This window comes from Haliotis rufescens, unplaced genomic scaffold (assembly GCF_023055435.1).
Source record: "Haliotis rufescens isolate VD_foot unplaced genomic scaffold, xgHalRufe1.0.p SCAF_88, whole genome shotgun sequence".
Lineage (NCBI taxonomy): Eukaryota > Metazoa > Mollusca > Gastropoda > Lepetellida > Haliotidae > Haliotis > Haliotis rufescens.
The window spans coordinates 381,280-404,201 of record NW_025964381.1 but is presented as its reverse complement, the minus strand read 5'-3'; the positions used below and the strand labels follow the sequence as shown (position 1 = coordinate 404,201).

General features: G+C 48.6%; 1 protein-coding gene across 4 annotated transcripts in view; it reads left to right on the top strand.

The window, feature by feature from the left end:
- LOC124114576 (centrosomal protein of 63 kDa-like) overlaps positions 1–21,510 on the top strand; it is a 45,979-nt gene extending 24,469 nt beyond the window's left edge. For all 4 annotated transcript variants that reach the window (XM_048390231.1, XM_048390232.1, XM_048390234.1 and 1 more), the window contains exons 11-18: positions 1,059–1,170; positions 4,032–4,094; positions 4,735–4,932; positions 8,215–8,370; positions 17,049–17,173; positions 17,985–18,124; positions 19,647–19,774; positions 20,445–21,510. In XM_048390231.1, the coding sequence (XP_048246188.1) occupies positions 1,059–1,170; positions 4,032–4,094; positions 4,735–4,932; positions 8,215–8,370; positions 17,049–17,173; positions 17,985–18,124; positions 19,647–19,774; positions 20,445–20,591 (1,069 nt within the window). In that variant the 3' untranslated portion in view covers positions 20,592–21,510. The remainder of the gene's footprint in view (positions 1–1,058; positions 1,171–4,031; positions 4,095–4,734; positions 4,933–8,214; positions 8,371–17,048; positions 17,174–17,984; positions 18,125–19,646; positions 19,775–20,444) is intronic.
- Positions 21,511–22,922: the final 1,412 nt, after the last annotated feature.

Here is a 22,922-nt window from a genome sequence, read left to right as displayed (position 1 = left end):
GGACTTTTAAAGTCAGTTATCTCCCTTGCCCTGGGAAGATGTACCTTGAAGAACCGCCACATTTTCGTATTATTTCCTCCGTGCTGCTGTGTATGGTTATCTGTCCAAGAGACGACGTGGTCAGCCTCGACCTACAAGATGCGTGTCCTCACATACCCAACCATCGGGAGCACCGCCATTACCTCCGCTTCATTTTCCAAGGTCTGCATTATAAGTGGAAGGTGCTACCGTTTGGAATTCTTTCGGCCCAGTGCCTTTTCACCCATATTACAAAGCCGATCCTAGGGGTATTCTAAGAATGTTGCCAGGACCATCCCTGAAGCTCATGGCTCATCCACTCAGGCCTTGTATGACCATAAGTGGGAAGTAAAGGATACTGTCGTACACGCGACTTCACAACTCCAACCACTGCTACACCCCAACAAGTTGCCGAGTATTTACAGCACAAAGGCCTACACAGAAGCTCAAAGGTTAATTCTGGCTACTTGTCTTGTGGGAATTAATTCTGTGATTGCAACTACTGAGGCTCGAAGGTCTGTACAGTTGTTGAGCTGCAGACTTTATTCGTTCTCACAAACCTGCAAACCAATCATCCTATTTTTGTGCCACCTACTTGGGACCTGAATGCTATTTTTCGTCATCCAACTTTGGCGATCTGTGAACCCTTTGGAGAGGATTTTGAGCATGTCACTGTGAAGATGGTTTCCTCCTGGCCCTAGTAACAGCGGCCCGAGTTAGCGAAATCCATGCTCTTCACATCACCAGAGTCGAAAGAAGGAGAAATGCGTGGTGTGAGATGGGATAAGTATATGAATATACAATTTATTGTAAAATTTTCAATGCTTTATGAGAACTACTTCTTTCACAATCATTGTTGATAGTCATTTTGAAGTAAACATTCGTACAATTTTGGTTACAAAATGTTATGTTGTGTTTACAACGATCCTTATGCGTTCGGTTCCAAATTCAGCTTAGAGTTGGTTAAATATACAGGCAACATCGCTCTGAATTGAAAGCATGGTGTGTTTATCTCCCAACTCACTGACTGTTTCACCTAGATCTCACAAGCGAGCTCAGAAGAAGCTCCGAGATGAGGTGACTGTCCTGGAGAGCAAGCTGGAGAACTCTGTCAAACTCCGAGACAGCATTGCCCACAAGCTGGACGAGAAGGTCGGTGACAGGAGAAGAAAATAAGACAGTATTCCTAGGGTTAGATGTACTGACAGTATTCCTTGGGTCCAGGATATAGATGTACTTACAGTATTCCTAAGGTTAGATGTACTGACAGTATTCCTAGGGTTAGATGTACTGACAGTATTCCTTGGGTCCAGGATTTAGATGTACAGACAGTATTCCTTGGGTTCAGGATTTAGATTTACAGACAGTATTCCTTGGGTTCAGGATTTAGATTTACAGACAGTATTCCTTGGGTTCAGGATTTGGTGTACTGACAGTATTCCTAGGGTTCAGGATTTGGTGTACTGGCAGTATTCCTTGGGTTCAGGATTTGGTGTCCTGACAGTATTCCTTGGGTTCAGGATTTGGTGTACTGACAGTATTCCTTGGGTTCAGGATTTGGTGTCCTGACATTATTCCTTGGGTTCAGGATTTGGTGTACTGACAGTATTCCTAGTGTTCAGGATTTGGTGTACTGACAGTATTCCTGGTGTTCAGGATTTGGTGTACTGACATTATTCCTTGGGTTCAGGATTTGATGAACTGACAGTATTCCTTGGGTTCAGGATTTGGTGTACTGACAGTATTCCTAGGGTTCAGGATTTGGTGTACTGACAGTATTCCTAGGGTTCAGGATTTGGTGTACTGACAGTATTCCTTGGGTCCAGGATTTGGTGTACTGACATTATTCCTTGGGTTCAGGATTTGGTGAACTGACAATATTCCTTGGGTTCAGGATTTGGTGTACTGACAGTGTTCCTAGGGTTCAGGATTTGGTGTACTGACAGTATTCCTTGGGTTCAGGATTTGGTGTCCTGACAGTATTCCTAGTGTTCAGGATTTGGTGTCCTGACATTATTCCTTGGGTTCAGGATTTGGTGTACTGACAGTATTCCTAGTGTTCAGGATTTGGTGTACTGACAGTATTCCTAGGGTTCAGGATTTGGTGTACTGACATTATTCCTAGGGTTCAGGATTTGGTGTCCTGACATTATTCCTTGGGTTCAGAATTTGGTGTACTGACATTATTCCTCGTGTTTAGGTTACAGTGTACTGGCACTATTCTTTGTGTTTAGGTTACAGTGTACTGGCACTATGCCTCGTGTTTAGATTACAGTGTACTGGCACTATGCCTCGTGTTTAGGTTACAGTGTACTGGCACTGTGCCTCGTGTTTAGGTTACAGTGTACTGGCACTATGCCTCGTGTTTAGGTTACAGTGTACTGGCACTATGCCTCGTGTTTAGGTTATGGTGTACTGGCACTATGCCTCGTGTTTAGGTTACAGTGTACTGGCACTATGCCTCGTGTTTAGGTTACAGTGTACTGGCACTATGCCTCGTGTTTAGGTTACAGTGTACTGGCACTATGCCTCGTGTTTAAGTTACAGTGTACTGGCACTATGCCTCATGTTTAGGTTACAGTGTCCTGGCACTATGCCTCGTGTTTAGGTTATGGTGTACTGGCACTATGCCTCGTGTTTAGGTTACAGTGTACTGGCACTATGCCTCGTGTTTAGGTTATGGTGTACTGACACTATGCCTCGTGTTAAGGTTATGGTGTACTGACACTATGCCTCGTGTTTAGGTTACAGTGTACTGGCACTATGCCTCGTGTTTAGGTTATGGTGTACTGGCACTATGCCTCGTGTTTAGGTTACAGTGTACTGGCACTATGCCTCGTGTTTAGGTTACAGTGTACTGGCACTATGCCTCGTGTTTAGGTTATGGTGTACTGACACTATGCCTCGTGTTTAGGTTACAGTGTACTGGCACTATGCCTCGTGTTTAGGTTACAGTGTACTGGCACTATGCCTCGTGTTTAGGTTACAGTGTACTGGCACTATGCCTCGTGTTTAGGTTACAGTGTACTGGCACTATGCCTCGTGTTTAGGTTACAGTGTACTGGCACTATGCCTCGCGTTTAGGTCATGGTGTACTGACACTATTCCTCGTGTTTAGGTCATGGTGTACTGACACTATGCCTCGTGTTTAGGTTACAGTGTACTGGCACTATGCCTCGTTTTTAGGTTATGGTGTACTGACACTATGCCTCGTGTTTAGGTTACAGTGTACTGGCACTATGCCTCGTGTTTAGGTTACAGTGTACTGGCACTATGCCTCGTGTTTAGGTTACAGTGTACTGGCACTATGCCTCGTGTTTAGGTTACGGTGTACTGGCACTATGCCTCGCGTTTAGGTCATGGTGTACTGACACTATTCCTCGTGTTTAGGTCATGGTGTACTGACACTATGCCTCGTGTTTAGGTTACAGTGTACTGGCACTATGCCTCGTGTTTAGGTTACAGTGTACTGGCACTATGCCTCGTGTTTAGGTTACAGTGTACTGGCACTATGCCTCTCGTTTAGGTTATGGTGTACCAATGGCATTTCCATCTAATTATGAGGGACCACCGATGTGATGTTCTGGGGTTTCAGTAAATCCCAGGCCCATCTCCTCGAATAGTGAAGGATTGGTCCATGAGGACCCCAGGGTCTGGAATCATATATCTCTCTCAGGTTTAGTGTTGGTTGTAGGTAATTTGAAAGACTTTGCAAGGACTTTTTGCCCTGGAGTTCTTATCTTTCATTTGAACCGTGTGTCTTATGGACAGTTGATTGTCATTGAAGATTTCATGTCAAACCTCTTCTAACCTGAATCCCATATCAATATTATATCCACAATTTATGAATGTCCCTGCTTCAACAGAGAAAACTTTTAAAATGGCAACGGCAGCAGCACTTGTTTTATTATATTTTCAATTTATCCCCATTACAAAACGTTTTGTTGGCTGTTATGTAAACTAGGGATATAAGAAACTTTGTGTTTGTGTAACAATGAGTACTCTGTCCCCAGGACTCGGAGCTGATACATCTGAAGTCGACCGAGCTCCACACACTGCAGGCACAAGTCCAGCAGGTAGGTGACAGCCGAGCTCCACACACTGCAGACTCAGGTCCAGCAGGTAGGTGACAGCCGAGCTCCACACACTGCAGACACAGGTCCAGCAGGTAGGTCACAGCCAAGCTCCACACACTGCAGACACACGTCCAGCAGGTAGGTGACAGCAGAGCTCCACACACTGCAGGCACAGGTCCAGCAGGTAGGTGACAGCCGAGCTCCACACACTGCAGGCACAGGTCCAGCAGGTAGGTGACAGCAGAGCTCCACACACTGCAGGCACAGGTCCAGCAGGTAGGTGACAGCAGAGCTCCACACACTGCAGACACACGTCCAGCAGGTAGGTGACAGCAGAGCTCCACACACTGCAGACACAAGTCCAGCTCCACATGGCTGGAATATTTCTGAGTGCGGTGTTAAACAACAGACAGACAAACAAACAAACTTGGTCTATCAGCACCACCACACACTAGCTTTTTGCCTCTGGTTAATTTTCAATCATCCAATTCAGTTGACACTCACCATTCATTGAACTATATGTCCCTCACTTACATACCTCCCTCACTCACTACGATGAGTAGGTTTCTCAGGAAATGAAGGAATGGGTTTCACAGTAACTGAATGCGTGGGTTTCACTGTTACTGCCTCCGGGTTTCAGCTGCAGGACAAGTTCAGCGTGGTGGAGGCCAGTCACGGGGCGGAGCTGGACGGGATGAGGACAAAGCTAGCCCAACTCACCACCGACCTCCATCAGCGGAACGCTTCCATCGCCAACTTCACTGACAAGATGTCGCGGTTGGAGCAGCAGGTCGTCATGGAGAGGGACATGTTGGAAGGCCGAGAGGCGGAGCTCAAGGTAGAGTGTATTTGTAAACCAAAGTTAAAAGGTTTCACATTCCGTGAGGGGATTATATCACTCTGTCATTCCCACTGTGTCATCACTTCTTCTTTTTTCGATTAAGTAGAAAAAAATCTGAATAATAGTAGTACATACAATTTTGTTAACCCTGCCATTTTGTGGCCTTTTATTACATGGTCAAGTAAAATATTATCTTTGATTCGGAATTGATGGTAATTGACATAACTCAGGTTTTGTTATTTTCTTACTCACGTGAGGAAATTTTACACTTATGCCATCTCATACTATGCAATTTTTATTCCTGTCCACATCGAGGCTCTGATAATACAGACTGTGACAGTAATGTTGTAGGTGGCCCAGGCCCACATCGAGGCTCTGATAATACAGGCTGTGACAGTGACAGTGATGTTGTAGGTGGCCCAGGCCCACATCAAGGCTCTGATAATACAGGTCGTGACAGTGATGTTGTAGGTGGCCCAGGCCCACATCGAGGCTCTGATAATACAGACAGTGACAGTAATGTTGTAGGTGGCCCAGGCCCACATCAAGGCTCTGATAATACAGGCTGTGCCACTGACAGTGATGTTGTAGGTGGCCCAGGCCCACATCAAGGCTCTGATAATACAGGCTGTGACACTGATGTTGTAGGTGGCCCAGGCCCACATCGAGGCTCTGATAATACAGGCTGTGACAGTGACAGTGATGTTGTAGGTGGCCCAGGCCCACATCAAGGCTCTGATAATACAGGTCGTGACAGTGATGTTGTAGGTGGCCCAGGCCCACATCGAGGCTCTGATAATACAGACTGTGACAGTGACAGTGATGTTGTAGGTGGCCCAGGCCCACATCAAGGCTCTGATAATACAGGCTGTGACAGTGATGTTGTAGGTGGCCCAGGCCCACATCGAGGCTCTGATAATACAGACTGTGACAGTGACAGTGATGTTGTAGGTGGCCCAGGCCCACATCAAGGCTCTGATAATACAGGCTGTGACAGTAATGTTGTAGGTGGCCCAGGCCCAGGCCCACATCAAGGCTCTGATAATACAGACTGTGACAGTGACAGTGATGTTGTAGGTGGCCCAGGCCCACATCAAGGCTCTGATAATACAGACTGTGACAGTGACAGTGATGTTGTAGGTGGCCCAGGCCCACATCAAGGCTCTGATAATACAGGCTGTGACAGTGATGTTGTAGGTGGCCCAGGCCCACATCGAGGCTCTGATAATACAGACTGTGACAGTGACAGTGATGTTGTAGGTGGCCCAGGCCCACATCAAGGCTCTGATAATACAGGCTGTGACAGTAATGTTGTAGGTGGCCCAGGCCCAGGCCCACATCAAGGCTCTGATAATACAGACTGTGACAGTGACAGTGATGTTGTAGGTGGCCCAGGCCCACATCAAGGCTCTGATAATACAGGCTGTGACAGTGACAGTGATGTTGTAGGTGGCCCAGGCCCACATCGAGGCTCTGATAATACAGACTGTGACAGTGATGTTGTAGGTGGCCCAGGCCCACATCAAGGCTCTGATAATACAGGCTGTGACACTGATGTTGTAGGTGGCCCAGGCCCACATCAAGGCTCTGATAATACAGACTGTGACAGTGATGTTGTAGGTGGCCCAGGCCCACATCAAGGCTCTGATAATACAGGCTGTGACAGTGATGTTGTAGGTGGCCCAGGCCCACATCGAGGCTCTGATAATACAGTGACAGTGATGTTGTAGGTGGCCCAGGCCCAGGCCCACATCGAGGCTCTGATAATACAGGCTGTGACAGTGACAGTGATGTTGTAGGTGGCCCAGGCCCACATCGAGGCTCTGATAATACAGACAGTGACAGTGATGTTGTAGGTGGCCCAGGCCCACATCGAGGCTCTGATAATACAGACAGTGACAGTGATGTTGTAGGTGGCCCAGGCCCACATCGAGGCTCTGATAATACAGGCTGTGACACTGATGTTGTAGGTGGCCCAGGCCCACATCGAGGCTCTGATAATACAGGCTGTGACAGTGATGTTGTAGGTGGCCCAGGCCCACATCAAGGCTCTGATAATACAGACTGTGACACTGATGTTGTAGGTGGCCCAGGCCCACATCAAGGCTCTGATAATACAGACTGTGACACTGATGTTGTAGGTGGCCCAGGCCCACATCGAGGCTCTGATAATACAGACTGTGACACTGATGTTGTAGGTGGCCCAGGCCCACATCGAGGCTCTGATAATACAGACTGTGACACTGATGTTGTAGGTGGCCCAGGCCCACATCAAGGCTCTGATAATACAGACTGTGACACTGATGTTGTAGGTGGCCCAGGCCCACATCAAGGCTCTGATAATACAGACTGTGACACTGATGTTGTAGGTGGCCCAGGCCCACATCGATGCTCTGATAATACAGACTGTGACACTGATGTTGTAGGTGGCCCAGGCCCACATCGAGGCTCTGATAATACAGACTGTGACACTGATGTTGTAGGTGGCCCAGGCCCACATCGAGGCTCTGATAATACAGACTGTGACAGTGACACTGATGTTGTAGGTGGCCCAGGCCCACATCGAGGCTCTGATAATACAGACTGTGACTGTGACACTGATGTTGTAGGTGGCCCAGGCCCACATCGAGGCTCTGATAATACAGACTGTGACAGTGACACTGATGTTGTAGGTGGCCCAGGCCCACATCAAGGCTCTGATAATACAGGTCGTGACACTGATGTTGTAGGTGGCCCAGGCCCACATCAAGGCTCTGATAATACAGGCTGTGACAGTAATGTTGTAGGTGGCCCAGGCCCAGGCCCACATCAAGGCTCTGATAATACAGACTGTGACAGTGACAGTGATGTTGTAGGTGGCCCAGGCCCACATCAAGGCTCTGATAATACAGGCTGTGACAGTGACAGTGATGTTGTAGGTGGCCCAGGCCCACATCAAGGCTCTGATAATACAGGTCGTGACAGTGATGTTGTAGGTGGCCCAGGCCCACATCGAGGCTCTGATAATACAGACAGTGACAGTAATGTTGTAGGTGGCCCAGGCCCACATCAAGGCTCTGATAATACAGGCTGTGCCACTGACAGTGATGTTGTAGGTGGCCCAGGCCCACATCGAGGCTCTGATAATACAGACTGTGACACTGATGTTGTAGGTGGCCCAGGCCCACATCGAGGGCTCTGATAATACAGACTCTGACAGTGACAGTGATGTTGTAGGTGGCCCAGGCCCACATCGAGGCTCTGATAACACAGGCTCTGACAGTGACAGTGATGTTGTAGGTGGCCCAGGCCCACATCGAGGCTCTGAGAGTGGAGAACCTTCACCTTCGCCAGGACTTCATGGAGAAGCTGGGGACTGTGTGCGGCAGCCTGGACGCTGAGCAACAGCTGCAGTCAGTCAGCAGCGAGTACACGGCCGTGGTGGCCAGACTGGAGGTGAGGGGCGGGGCATACGGGGGTGGGGTTGACCTGCTCCATGAGGTGATCATAGGTCTTGTGTGAATGAGTGCGTTGATCTTTTAAGTCATGCCGGCAATTTTTCAGCCACATTGTGACAAGACAAAGTAATGCGTTTATATTTTCTTAAACTCTGTGTCATCAAAGGACAGTAAAAAATCTAGTAACATCACAGATTTGTATTTAAAACTAGTTTAAAAAGAATTTAAAGAATTGATTATTAAACAACAACACAATATGAATCTCTGGCTGTTGTCTCCAGCAACCACATCTACCCAGATATGCTTGCAGTGAAGGTTCTATGTCAGCACCATACCCGTGCTCACCGGTGTCATCGACCCGTAAAGATTCCGGGGTAGAATAGATCTTCAGCAACCCATGCTTGCCGTAAAAGGTGACTATGCTTGTAAAAGGCGACTAACGGGATCGGGTGGTCAGGCTCGCTGACTTGGTTGATGCATGTCATCGGTCCCAATTGCGTGGATCGATGCTCATGATATTAATCACTGGATTGTCTGGTCCAGACTTGATTATTTACAGACCGCCGTCATATATCTGGAATATTGCTGAGTGCGGCGTTAAACAACCAATCAATCACTGATGTCACCACAGTGGTCAACATCTAAGACCTGGAACACTTCGGGGTTTTCTCCAGCTGTGATATAACAGGAGTACTGTCTCAGGGATAGATTTAGGATTCCGAACTAAGTGCCTTTGGAGGCAGATTGGGAAAACAATTGTTGTTTTGTTCAGAATTGGGAATTTTTTAACTTATCCTGCATTACTCCGTATTGCATTTACTGCTATGTTTGACAGAGAGACGAACTGTGTGAGATCCAGCTGCTGAAGAAAGTTGTCCCAACCAGCCCAGGAGGCAGCGCCCTCTCACAGTCGGCACGTGACCCGGAAGTCATGACGTCACACAAAAAGACATAACTGCTTTGTCACCTCCACGGACGGACGTACTTTGTATCCCTTGTGGAAATTAAAGCTTATTATTTGTTTTTTATATTTTGCGTGTTTCTACATTCATTATATGCTGCTACATTGTTACCTGATATGGGCCGTGACCTTAGGGTCTTCCCATTCGTAAATTGTAACGTTTATCGCTCGTCTGTGGCTCACGTCACAGTAATTTACGGGCGCAATGTTGTTCCCGCCATTTTGTTTTCTTTCCTGCCATTTTGGCCATTCACCACGTGGCCACGTAATGTCGTGTTCTGCGTTTTGAATTCTCTCTTTGGCTTGGGTAATACATTACATTTATGTATGTTGTTTTGGTGTGCTTAAAGCCTTGCCTTTTCGCTACCTCTCAGCGTAATTGTTTCTTCTCATAAACTTCAATATAATACGAAGTTTATGAGTTACATTATGTCTCCCGTACTCTGTGGTTTTGCCACATGGTTACGTGTTTGCTTAAGGCTTTGCCTTTTCGCTCCCTTTTAGCGTACTTGTTTATCTCATAAACTTTAATAAAATATACTGTTTTTGAGTTACTTTATGCTTCCCATACTTTGTGATTGGCCACACATTATGCTTCCCGCACTTTGTGGCTTTGCCACATAGTTATGTTTTGCTTAAATTCCAGATTTTCTGCCTCGCTGCACTTGTTTCCGCGGGAACAAATCTGGTCGGGGCCGCCCCTTTCTGCCGTGATTGTACGACGCCCTGTACTTTCACAAGGCAGTGCCGATGTTGCAGTCATTCGTAGCTGTGATCCTTCAGCTCATGCGAGTATCCAGGACACACCTCGCTCAACGTGCTCGTCGACCCCCACCTACGTTGACGGCAGCAGCGCTCAGCGGAGCTTCACGGCGGCTCCCAACGTAGAGTCTGCCTCCCATGGCACGACATACGACCGTTCACGGTCTCCTACTCCACTGGCGGCTCCAGCGCTCCCAACGTAGAGTCTGCCTCCCATGGCACGACATACGACCGTTCACGGTCTCCTACTCCACTGGCGGCTCCAGCGCTCCCAACGTAGAGTCTGCCTCCCCTGGCACGACATACGACCGTTCACGGTCTCCTACTCCACCGGCGGCTCCAGCGCTCCCAACGTAGAGTCTGCCTCCCCTGGCAGGACATACGACCGTTCACGGTCTCCAACACCGTCAACGCTGATGTCTCCGGCGCCCCTGGCGCCCCCGGCGCCTCCGATGACTCGGCGCCTCTGATGACACGGCGCTCCCGGCGCTCACGGCGCTCCCGGCGCTCACGGCGCTCCCGGCGCCTCTGATGACGCGGCGCCTCTGATGACGCGGCGCCTCTGATGACACGGCGCTCACAGCGCCCACGGCGCCTCTGATGACACGGCGCCCACGGCGCTCCCGGCGCTCCCGGCGCCTCTGGCGCCTCTGATGACGCGGCGCCTCTGATGACACGGCGCTCCCGGCGCCTCTGATGACGCGGCGCCTCCGATGTCTCGGCGCTCCCGGCGCCTCTGATGACACGGCGCCTCTGATGACTCGGCGCTACCGGCGCCGCTGATGTCTCGGCGCTCAACAAGCTTCATGACTTGTTCATGACAAGCTGATGACTCGGCGCCTCCGATGACTCGGCGCCACCGGCGCCGCTGATGTCTCCGCGCTCCGGCCCCTCCGCATCCTCTGATGTCTTCGGCGCTCAACAAGCTTCAGATCAACAAGCTTTATCAAGCTCAGATCAACGAGCCGACCATCCGATCTTCTACTGCGGCTTAAGGGGCATCATCGGCAATCGCCTCCCCGGCGCCACTGCCCTCTTCTCTTGCTGCCGTCTCATAACTCGTCACACGGAGAAGCATGGTGAAACAACTGTCGCCGCTCCTTTCGCTACTCTCCCGTCGGTCTTCGGGATCGTAAATATCGTTCTACTTCCTGGGTGGAATCATTTCAACCAATAGACAGTTGGTCTGATTCAACTTGCCCACTGAGACGTTATCCATAATCCCGTCGTTTAAAGGGCTATGATTCCGGAGAGATGACCTGCGGGTTTCCATCGAAACAGAGCGTCATGTGAACAGCGTCTGTATCAGATTCGACGACGACATCCACTTACAAAGAGTTTACTTCGTCGACATCGCAGACATCAACGCTGTTCTACCCTACCCTAGCGCCAGCGTTCCTGAGAGAGACTCTTCCTCGGCGCTCCCCGGGTTTTGCACGACGCCCATGGGGTTCCGTGTTTTATCGCAAAACTCGGGTACACCACTTGATCGTCTCTCACACAGTTCATTGAGGATTGTCTGTGTGTGGAGTTTGCACCTCAGTTCCGACTCCAAGGCGGTTTTCTCGGCTACTGCGCAGAGTGATTTACATGTCACGTGTCAAGTACTCGGACTGTCAACAACTCCAACCGGATTTAGGTCAACTTACCATGGCAAGGGGTGCCATGTATTTCTACAGATTGGTTTCCATGTCTACCTGTACGCTTGGTGATACCACTCAACCAGGCGCCTGTCGCAGTCCATCCATGCACGGATGTTGGAAACAATAGACCTCCTCTACCAACACGGCTGTCACGAGGAACCTTGTTTCATCAACCCTTCGCTATAAGAACGATAGCGCCTATAGGCGTTCAAGGGATGGAAGAGATCGCCTTCCTTCGTCCGGTTTGATCTTTTCGACTACGACACCTTCCTATCTTCCGCCTTGACTACCGGACACAGTGTCGATTTGATACTTAAAGTCCCTCGGCCGTCCCACTGACCCCTGTTGCATACCTGCCTCGTATCGTGTTGTCGTCCTCCATCGTCACCTCGATATAAGAACAGGAGTACTTATACGCCGCTTCAGGGATGAAAACGATCTCATTACTTCGTGCAATGGCCATATTGCCTCGACTTCCTACTACCCGGTTACGTCGATGCCCCGGCGGTCGATTGTGAAGCTGGTTTACTTCGTCTACTTGAGGTTGGCTCGCAGGCGATCACACCTTTTTCCGAATCGTACCGACGGTACGCAATCGCAGACCCCTGTTGCTGACTACCTCCCCTGCCACCTTGTCAGTGGCTAGTGGCCCACGCCAGCCCACATTGTGACCACCTGTGATCCAGAGATCAACACCATTGGCACAGCAATAGCCTCGAGATAAATGCTTATCCAGGACGGCACTTGCTGACAGTGCATTCTCGGTCACGCCCTGTTGATCGTGTCCACTGACGACGTCACCGTAGTGTGGTGTTTGCGGACCCAGAGTTCTCGCCCCTCTCCCGGCGCCACAAACTCGACCGGCGCACCCGAGAATCACCATCTTCGGCGTTCCAGGCGCCTCAAGCTCTCCGACGCCTCACGCTCTCCGGCGCCTCGGGCCAGACTATGTGAAACGGTCGACACCCCAACCCTAGATCTGTTTGCCTCATATCTGAATGTGGCCAGCTGTCGTCTTCCATTCCACCTGTGCCGGATACGACCGCTGTGGCAGTCGAAGCCTTCCATCGTTCCTGAGAAGGATTACGCGTGTACGCTTTTCCGACTCCGGTTCTCCCTTCCACGGTTCTTCAGAGATCCAGGCCACTCGACCCCTGCCATTGACTTTGGTCTCGCCTTATTGGTCAGCCAGAAATTGGGTTATCGACCTCCGAAACATAGCCAGAGACAACCCCTGGAACTTCCGGTGTGGTCCAACCTTCTGCTCCATCCACACGGTCTGTTAGAATGAGAAGCCACACCCTCATACCCGCATGTTATCGTCTGCACGCCTGACACACATGCAGAAAGCCAAGGGCTATTCGGCTAGAGCGACCAAGGCTATTGCTTCAGCCCACCGTCCATCTACAGGGGGACTGTATGCTGATAAATGATGCTTGTTCCAGGCATTTTGTTCTGACAAACACCAGGATCCGATGACAGCGTCACCGCAGATCCTGGATCAGTTCCTTCTGTACTTGTGTAGCACCCATCGGTTGAAGGGCTTACCACCCCCACATACCTGGTCGCCATCTACTCCGTTCTGGCCATCCCGGACGATCGGAGAAAGACGAAAATTCCCGACCTACGGGCCTGGCTGCGCTCGTTCAGTCTTGAAGACCTGAAGACCAAGTTTGGACCGCCTGCGTTGGATCTGAATGTGGTCTTCAACGCCCTTCGAACCACTCCCCTCGTCTTCCTTCTACGACCTTAAGTAGAAGACGGGTGTTTCTACTGGTTTTGACTACTGCCGCTCGAGTCCATGTACAGCACGCCCTCGACGTCTCCCATGCCCGGTTCGAATGCGGTACCCAGGGCGCCGTTCATCATGGACCGTACTGGGACGTCAGCGTAAAGACTCAACTCCCAGGACAGCCTGATAGATCATTCCTTGTCCCCTCCCCCCTCGTCCAGTGTGGGTGCCGAGGATGAGGATGAGCGTCATTATGCCCAGTAAGGGCACTGAAGGTTATTCTACGATCTAAAGACTGCCGCAAGTCTAGGAAACACCTTTTTCTGCCGGTCTCCCCTTCGTCGCTGTCGTTGGTCAGCCGGAATACTTTTCCCTGTGGCTCCGGGCGGTCATCCTTAAAGCGTATGAGCCGCCGGATTGGACCCTCCCCCCAAAGGCTATTACCTGAAATAAAATGAGATCAGGGCGATCGTATTTACACTGGTTCTTCACGGTATACTGTTCCATCCCGTCGTTCAGGGAAGCCTGTTCGTGGCGATCGGACACCGCCTTCACCAACCACTACTTCCGTGATGTAGCCTTGAAAGTTGTCGCCGGCGTTCACAGTTTTGGTCCCTGGTTGTAGCCCAACAGGTCATCTATCTCCGACGCCACTGATTCTCCGATACCCTGAGCGGGGCCCGTCGACCTCTCTGGTGTTTATCACCCCAGACGAGACGGCTCTCTTGCGTTCCGCATTCGCTCTTAGGTCAGTTTTAGTTTTGGGTTACCCGACTCATTCTATTGCTGTCACCTATCCGGGTTTTACTTTTTGCATCAACTCTCGTTTCCTGACGACAGGAATGGTAGTAGATGTGGACACCGGCGCCGACGCCAACGCCGCTGCTTCTCTGGTACCTGGGCGGTGCCCGTCGACCTCACCGGTGTTCCTTGCCTCCAGCCTAGAGGGCTCTCCTGCGTTTCGCATTCGCTCTTGGGATTGGTCGTAGATTTTGCCGCCGACGCCGCTGATTCTTCGATTCCCCGAGCGGGGCCCGCCGAACTCTCTGGTGTTTATCACCTCAGATTAGCTCTAGGTTCTACTGCGTTTCGCTTTCGCTCTTCGGTAAGTTATATATTTTGGCTACACGCCTCATTGTATTTCGGTTACCTATTCGGGCGTTTCGTTTTTGCATCGACTCTTGTTTCCTGAAGACAGGAATGGTCGTAGATGTTCCGGTCATCACTTGTATGCGGTGCGGATTCATCGGACCTTGACGAGGGTTTAATATGGTTCACATCTGCAAGTATGCCCACCGGCCAAGCCGTCTGATAAAGATGCAATACGGAGTAATGCAGGATAAGTTAAAAAATTTAGTAAAATCTAAATATTTTTTACATTTGTATACTTATCCTGCATTACGAAGTCTAAGTGCCCTCCCTTTCGCTACGCTACCTCCCCACGAAGTTTCAGATGTTATGTTTAAAGCAGTTATGTCTTTTTGTGTGACGTCATGACTTCCGGGTCACGTGCCGACTGTGAGAGGGCGCTGCCTCCTGGGCTGGTTGGGACAACTTTCTTCAGCAGCTGGATCTCACACAGTTCGTCTCTCTGTCAAACATAGCAGTAAATGCAATACGGAGTAATGCAGGATAAGTATACAAATGTAAAAAATATTTAGATTTTACTAATATTATTAAAGTTATTGTATGTTTTCATTACATCAAAGCCTCTTCCCCCTCACTGGTCTTGGAAATACCAGTTGACCTAACAAAGCCATCACTTCTGATATAGATACATAGAGGTTATCACGCGAGTGTGTTTGGGGATGGTAAATATCCTGCATTAGGAATAAACATTGTATTTAGTGAGCCTTGATACCACAAGCATGATAACCTCTTTATCAAATAATGTCATTCTGTACTTCTGTGCTTTATAATCACTTTCCCTCTCTCACAAACATTACCGAAACATTGCGAGTTTTCCTGGAATGCACGCATTAATACTTATTAAGTCACAGGGTAAGTGATGTGTCAGTCGGACAGTGACAGTAGCCAATATAGTTCCAACTGAAATCTGTTTCTTATACAGTGGCGAAGCAACATATACGCAAAACAACAGTTGTTTTAATTGCCTTTTGCGGCAATCCATCGGTCTGTCCACTAGAGTAACTGCCCTTTGTCAAAGGGAAGCTACTCTAACCCTAGTCTATGAGACGTCACGGCCTAGGTCAGACGTTGTTGACATCCGGTCTGTCCTGTCATAACGTTAAGAAGTGTAGTCAGATGTACACACAGCGACAAAATGAAACAAGGTAACAATTCAAACATATTTCTGCCAAATCCAACTATTTTGATTTGTGGAGAAGGCTTCAAGCCGCAGAGGTCTACAAGCAAAGATATGGGTACTGATCCCGCTTGGCTTGGCCTCGTGCCCTCGGAAAATTGTTTCGAAATTTATATCTCCAAAGTTGCCAAAACTTATAAAATGCCTTAGCTACGTCACAGTTAGACACTGATTTTCAGTATATTAGACTGTTCTTTTGATAATGATAGCAATTATCCCTGTAGATTATCCAGATTCCCGGTGGTTAATTTTTGACTCGATCGCCGAATGACGAGGGCGACGCCATGTTTGTTTATAAACAGTGAAAGTAGTCCTACTTGACCTTTGATATTTGCATCTCTATCCGCATATGACCCCAATGGATATCGTTTTAATCTGTTGGCTTTATCCTGCCGAGAAACCTACCCATTATATGATAAATTAACATACGTAGGGAATGTTTGCTGACATTCGCTGCAGACTTAGGGCTAAATACCAGCCTCTCAGCAGGTCTAGACTCACTCACTCACGCACGCACTCACTCACTCACGCACGCACGCACGCACTCACCCACTCACTCACTCACTCACTCACTCACTCACACACTCACTTTGTGACATGACACGGTATGGGAATGGCGGAGATCGGGGCAGCATAATCACTCTGTGAGGTCCCATTGTCCGAAGAGCTCACTGAGGAGATCAGACGTTTAGGATCCATTAATATCTTTCTGTGTATGTGTGTTTTTCGCTGTCTTTAATTGCCTTAGAAAATAAATATTCCGTCACTTAGCCATAGAGCATAGGAAATACCTTATAAAACAACCTAAAAGATCTGCTAAGTACTTTTTAAAGCACTGCTACCATTCCTCCCACCTACCAGCCAGGATGTTTCATCTCAATTCTGTAAGCCATCTCTGCCTACATTCACTTGGAAGGGTTCAGCTATAACTCCTGCGTTAGTTGTCAAACATAATCCATTATTATTTCGACCCGTGAAGATTCCGGGGTAGAATAGGTCTTCAGCAACCCATGCTTGCCGTAAAAGATGACTCTGCTTGTCGTAAAAGGCGACTAACGGGATCGGGTGGTCAGGCTCGCTGACTTGGTTGATGCATGTCATCGATCCCAATTGCGTGGATCGATGCTCATGATATTAATCACTGGATTGTCTGGTCCAGACTCGATTATTTACAGACCGTCGTCATATAGCTGGAATATTGCTGAGTGCGGCGTTAAACAACAAACCAACCAACCAACCATTATGATTTCAGAGGGAGAATCAGAGTCTTCAAGAGGATGTGTCTCGCTTGAAGCAGGAAATGTCAGTCATGGAGACGTCGTTCCAGGAGACCGCCCACTCCAGGAGCCTGCCCTCCGGTCGCGATAACAGTAAACAGTCAGTATCAGTAGAACTGTGGGTGCTCCAGAGTAGACTAGGTCTCCAGCACCCATGCTTGTCTCCCAGTGGGGTGCTCCAGGGTAGAATAGGTCTCCAGCACCCATGCTTGTCTCCCAGTGGGTGCTCCAGGGTAGAATAGGTCTCCAGCACCCCTGCTTGTCTCCCAGTGGGTGCTCCAGGGTAGAATAGGTCTCCAGCACCCATGCTTGTCTCCCAGTGGGGTTCCAGGGTAGAATAGGTCTCCAGCACCCATGCTTGTCTCCCAGTGGGTGCTCCAGCACCCATGCTTGTCTCCCAGTGGGGTTCCAGGGTAGAATAGGTATCCAGCACCATGCTTGTCTCCCAGTGGGGTTCCAGGGTAGAATAGGTCTCCAGCACCCATGCTTGTCTCCCAGTGGGTGCTCCAGGGTAGAATAGGTCTCCAGCACCCATGCTTGTCTCCCAGTGGGGTTCCAGGGTAGAATAGGTCTCCAGCACCCATGCTTGTCTCCCAGTGGGGTTCCAGGGTAGAATAGGTCTCCAGCACCCATGCTTGTCTCCCAGTGGGGTTCCAGGGTAGAATAGGTCTCCAGCACCCATGCTTGTCTCCCAGTGGGGTTCCAGGGTAGAATAGGTCCCCAGTACCCCATGCTTGTCCCACCCTTGTCTCATGTTGTGCAGGGAGGAATGTAATGGTTCACCTGGTTGAGCACTGCCCCACGTTTCTCTTGTAAAGATGCAAACAATGTAATACTCACCTGAATAATACAATCCTGTATTCTGGAGAACACTGTATTTCTAGTTGACCTGTTTCATCTCTGTAACGCAGCAAGCCGTCGAAGCACAAGCAGTCAGTGCAGGGATACCTGGACAGCACGGCGCAGGGGTACGAGAGTCAGATCCGACTGCTGCAGGCCCAGAAGCATCGACTGGAGGAGGAGCTGGATCTTGAGAGGAGGGAGAATAGACGTGAGTCTCGCCTTTGCCTCGCCTCGTCTCAACCAGTCATCTGAAGCCGCCGTATATTCTAAACCAGGGACACATTCCACGTGTTCTTAACAGTTAGACTTACATAGTAATCCGCACAGAATTTCCTTTACAGAATTGCATCCCTTAGTCATACCAGGATACACTGGTAGTGGTTTTTTGTCTGGATTGTTATCAGCATCATACCCGTATTTGTAGATTTCACCAAAGTGTTTAATATCAAGCACAAGAAAGCATGACAAATTACACACAACACAGGGATGATAAAGTATGGTAAAGAAAGGTAATAGGTATTGAGCGTTCATAGACATGTGGACAAGGTGAGCTGAAATTGGGTTTAACGTCGCGTCCAAGATTATTGCACTTATATAGCGACGTTCATGCACGTGTGTGTGTTTGTGTGGCTGCTTGTACTAGTCTGGACTGATGCCGATTTATAGTGCTAGCACACTGAGATACCATGCCGCAGTTTAACATGAATATCCCACTCAGACACAGCATACTGACTCCGAGCCGAGCAGTCCTTGTTTTAGCCCCTTAATGCCCAGTGCCAGACAGGGTAACAACAAGTACCATCTTTTAATGTCTTTTGGTATGACGCAGCCGGGGATCAAACCCCTACCCTTCCGCTCTCCGTGAGGACGTTCTACCACTAGACCACAGAGGCGGTCTGTGTGGACAAGTCACACACAAATTTGGAATAATAGCTGAAATGAACCCTGGCAGGTTTCCGCATGCAGGGGTAATGCACATAAATTTTGTATGATATTTTGTTTAATTTGTTTTGATAATATGATATATAATGGAACCAAGGTGAAATCAAAACTGCCGAAATATTGTAGACTCATTTGTAGAGTTCAAGGTTTTGTTTTCGGGTCTGTTTTAGTTGGTGTAAATTATTATAGTATTGCCATATTTGACTAAACTGATCTAATATGCATGTCATGGGTCTTCTTTCATTACTAGATTTACAAAACATTTAAAAGAAACCATAATGTAGGCTCGCTATGAAGGTAAGGGTTAGAATAGATCTTTACAACCCAAGCATGTCGTAACCCTAACACTAACGGGATCAGGTGGTCAGGCTCGGTCACACGGTTGATGCATGTCATCGTATCCCAACCGCATTGATTGGTACTCATGATGTCAATCACTGGATTGTTTGGCCCAGACTTTATTATTTACAAACCGTCCTTGTGTAGCTGGAATATTGCTGAGTGCGGTGTTAAACAACAAACAAACAAACATAGTGTTGGTGATACTTATTCTAAGTTTTAGTGATTCCTAAAATAGGTCTGGTCTGGATAAATGAATACAAGTTTAATGTGAATGACCCTTCCTTACTGGTCAACTTCTAAAATCTTCTCAAACTTTATTTTCTTCCACATTTGTGAAATGTTGTCAGTTATAACATGGGACGAAGGACTTCTGGAGTCAGAGTGACATCAGTGTAACATCCTGAGTTGTCGGACAGAAAGATGCAGCCAGTGTTGTTGTGTTCCAGGGATGTCAAGAAGCCACTTCCAGAGTGAGCTGAACGGCAGCGCCGGCACCATCCTCGACTCGGAGCCCATGTCGCTCATCCACACCCTCAACGACCTGGACTCCCCAGCGGAGTCCCTCGAGTGTGATGTGAGTCATGTGACCTTGACCTGAATCACAGACGTAGGGTGGGGGGGGAGGATAGAAATAGTTGTGACGTACATTTTACTTTATGACTACAACACTGTGTAGAGATGCATGCTCGTGGGTTCAAGTCCCGGTCGCCCTGGTAATGTTGTAGGTTGGTCAGCACCATACCTGTGATCGTGGGTTCAAGTCCCGGTCGCCCTGGTAATGTTATAGGTTGGTCAGCACCATACCTGTGCTCGTGGGTTTCACCAATGTGGGCGACGTCTGACGACTGCAACACTTCAGGCTTTCCTCTCAATTCAAGCTGACAAACTGGGTTTTTTTAAAGATTAATGTTTCCAGGTCAAAAAGTTTTTGGAGGAAAGTATATTCATATCAGAAAATAGTCCAGTGTTAGTAAGATACTGGCTGTTGCTTCCTCCCACTTCAAGTAGCCTAGTGGTTAAAGCGTTCGCGCGTCATGCCGAAGATCTGGGTTCGAATCCCGACATGGGTACAATGTGTGAAGCCCATTTCTGGTGTCCCCCGCCGTGATATTGCTGGAATATTGCTAAAAGCGGCGTAAAACCAAACTCACTCACTCACTCAAGCTGACGTTGTGTGAGATAATTGAAATACTGCTCAAAGCGATATTAAGCCAAACTCACTCACTCACATATTGTTTTCTTAGTTGGAGAGTTCTGCTGACGCAGCAGCTGAATTGTTCCTGAGCCAAGAACAGGAACGAGCCAAAGAACTGGAACGACTGATAGATTCTCACATCTCCGAGCTGCGTGCCGGCACAGAACTGACGCTCAGGAAATACACACACAAATGAACAGAATGAAAAGTCAAACGTCTGTGTCAGCAATGACTGGGAGACTCCTGTGAAGTATTGACTGGGAGACTCCTGTGAATTATTGACTGGGAGACTCCTGTGAATAAATTGACTGGGAGACTCATGTGAAGTATTGACTGGGAGACTCCTGTGAAGTATTGACTGGGAGACTCCTGTGAAGTATTGGCTGGGAGACTCCTGTGAAGTATTGGCTGGGAGACTCCTGTGAAGTATTGACTGGGAGACTCCTACGAAGTATTGGATGGGAGACTCCTGTGAATTATTGACTGGGAGACTCCTGTGAATAAATTGACTGGGAGACTCATGTGAAGTATTGACTGGGAGACTCCTGTGAAGTATTGACTGGGAGACTCCTGTGAAGTATTGGCTGGGAGACTCCTGTGAAGTATTGGCTGGGAGACTCCTGTGAAGTATTGACTGGGAGACTCCTACGAAGTATTGGCTGGGAGACTCCTGTGAAGTATTGACTAGGAGACTCCTGTGAAGTATTGACTAGGAGACTCCTGTGAAGTATTGACTGGGAGACTCCTGTGAAGTATTGACTGGGAGACTCCTGTGAAGTATTGACTTGGAGACTCCTGTGAAGTATTGGCTGGGAGACTCATGTGAAGTATTGACTAGGAGACTCCTGTGAAGTATTGCCTGGGAGACTCCTGTGAAGTATTGGCTGGGAGACTCCTGTGAAGTATTGACTAGGAGACTCCTGTGAAGTATTGACTGGGAGACTCCTGTGAAGTATTGACTAGGAGACTCCTGTGAAGTATTGGCTGGGAGACTCCTGTGAAGTATTGACTGGGAGACTCCTGTGAAGTATTGACTGGGAGACTCCTGTGAAGTAATGGCTGGGGGACTCCTGTGAAGTATTGGCTGGGAGACTCCTGTGAAGTATTGACTAGGAGACTCCTACGAAGTATTGACTGGGAGACTCCTACGAAGTATTGGATGGGAGACTCCTGTGATGTATTGGCTGGGAGACTCCTGTGAAGTAATGGCTGGGGGACTCCTGTGAAGTATTGGCTGGGAGACTCCTGTAAAGTATTGGCTGGGAGACTCCTGTAAAGTATTGGCTGGGAGACTCCTGTGAAGTATTGGCTGGGAGACTCCTGTGAAGTATTGGCTGGGAGACTCCTGTGAAGTATTGGCTGGGGGACTCCTGTGAAGTATTGACTAGGAGACTCCTGTGAAGTATTGACTGGGAGACTCCGGTGAAGTATTGACTGGGAGACTCCTGTGAAGTATTGACTTGGAGACTCCTGTGAAGTATTGGCTGGGAGACTCCTACGAAGTATTGACTGGGAGACTCTATGAAGTATTGGATGGGAGACTCCTGTGAAGTAATGGCTGGGGGACTCCTGTGAAGTATTGGCTGGGAGACTCCTGTGAAGTATTGACTAGGAGACTCCTACGAAGAATTGACTGGGAGACTCCTACGAAGTATTGGCTGGGAGACTCATGTGAAGTATTGACTAGGAGACTCCTGTGAAGTATTGGCTGGGAGACTCCTGTGAAGTATTGGCTGGGAGACTCCTGTGAAGTATTGGCTGGAAGACTCCTGTGAAGTATTGACTAGGAGACTCCTGTGAAGTATTGACTAGGAGACTCCTGTGAAGTATTGCCTGGGAGACTCCTGTGAAGTATTGGCTGGGAGACTCCTGTGAAGATTTGGCTGGGAGTCTCCGTGAAGTATGCAGCAAGAACATGCCAGAGTCTTCATGAGATGGGCTGTCATGTTGAATCCGTCAGGTCGGAAGTCACACCGGAATAGATTCTAGAGACAGCACTTTTTGATCTGATCTTTCACTGACTACTCCTCACTGCTTTTTGCAGAAGTGACACTGCCAGGAGCTGGGAGTGCAGGTGTTGTCACATTTACACTGTCAATTGAAACAAAGGACTGAAATCTCACACTACTGCAGACAACTCCAACAATGTGCAGTTTGTGACACAAGCAGTTAGTGCCATGAGCTGCAGTTTGTTACATGAGCTGCAGTTTGTTACATGAGCTGCAGTTTGTTACACGAGCTGCAGTTTTTTTACATGAGCTGCAGTTTTTTATACCAGCTGCAGTTTGTTACACAAGCTGTGGTTTGTTACACGAGCCGCAGTTTGTTATATGAGCTGCAGTTTATTACACAAGCTACAGTTTGTTACATGAGCTGCAGTTTGTTACATGAGCCGCAGCTTGTTACATGAGCTGCAGTTTGTTACAAAAGCTGCAGTTTATTACACAAGCTACAGTTTGTTACACGAGCTGCAGTTTATTACACGAGCCGCAGTTTGTTACACGAGCCGCAGCTTGTTACATGAGCT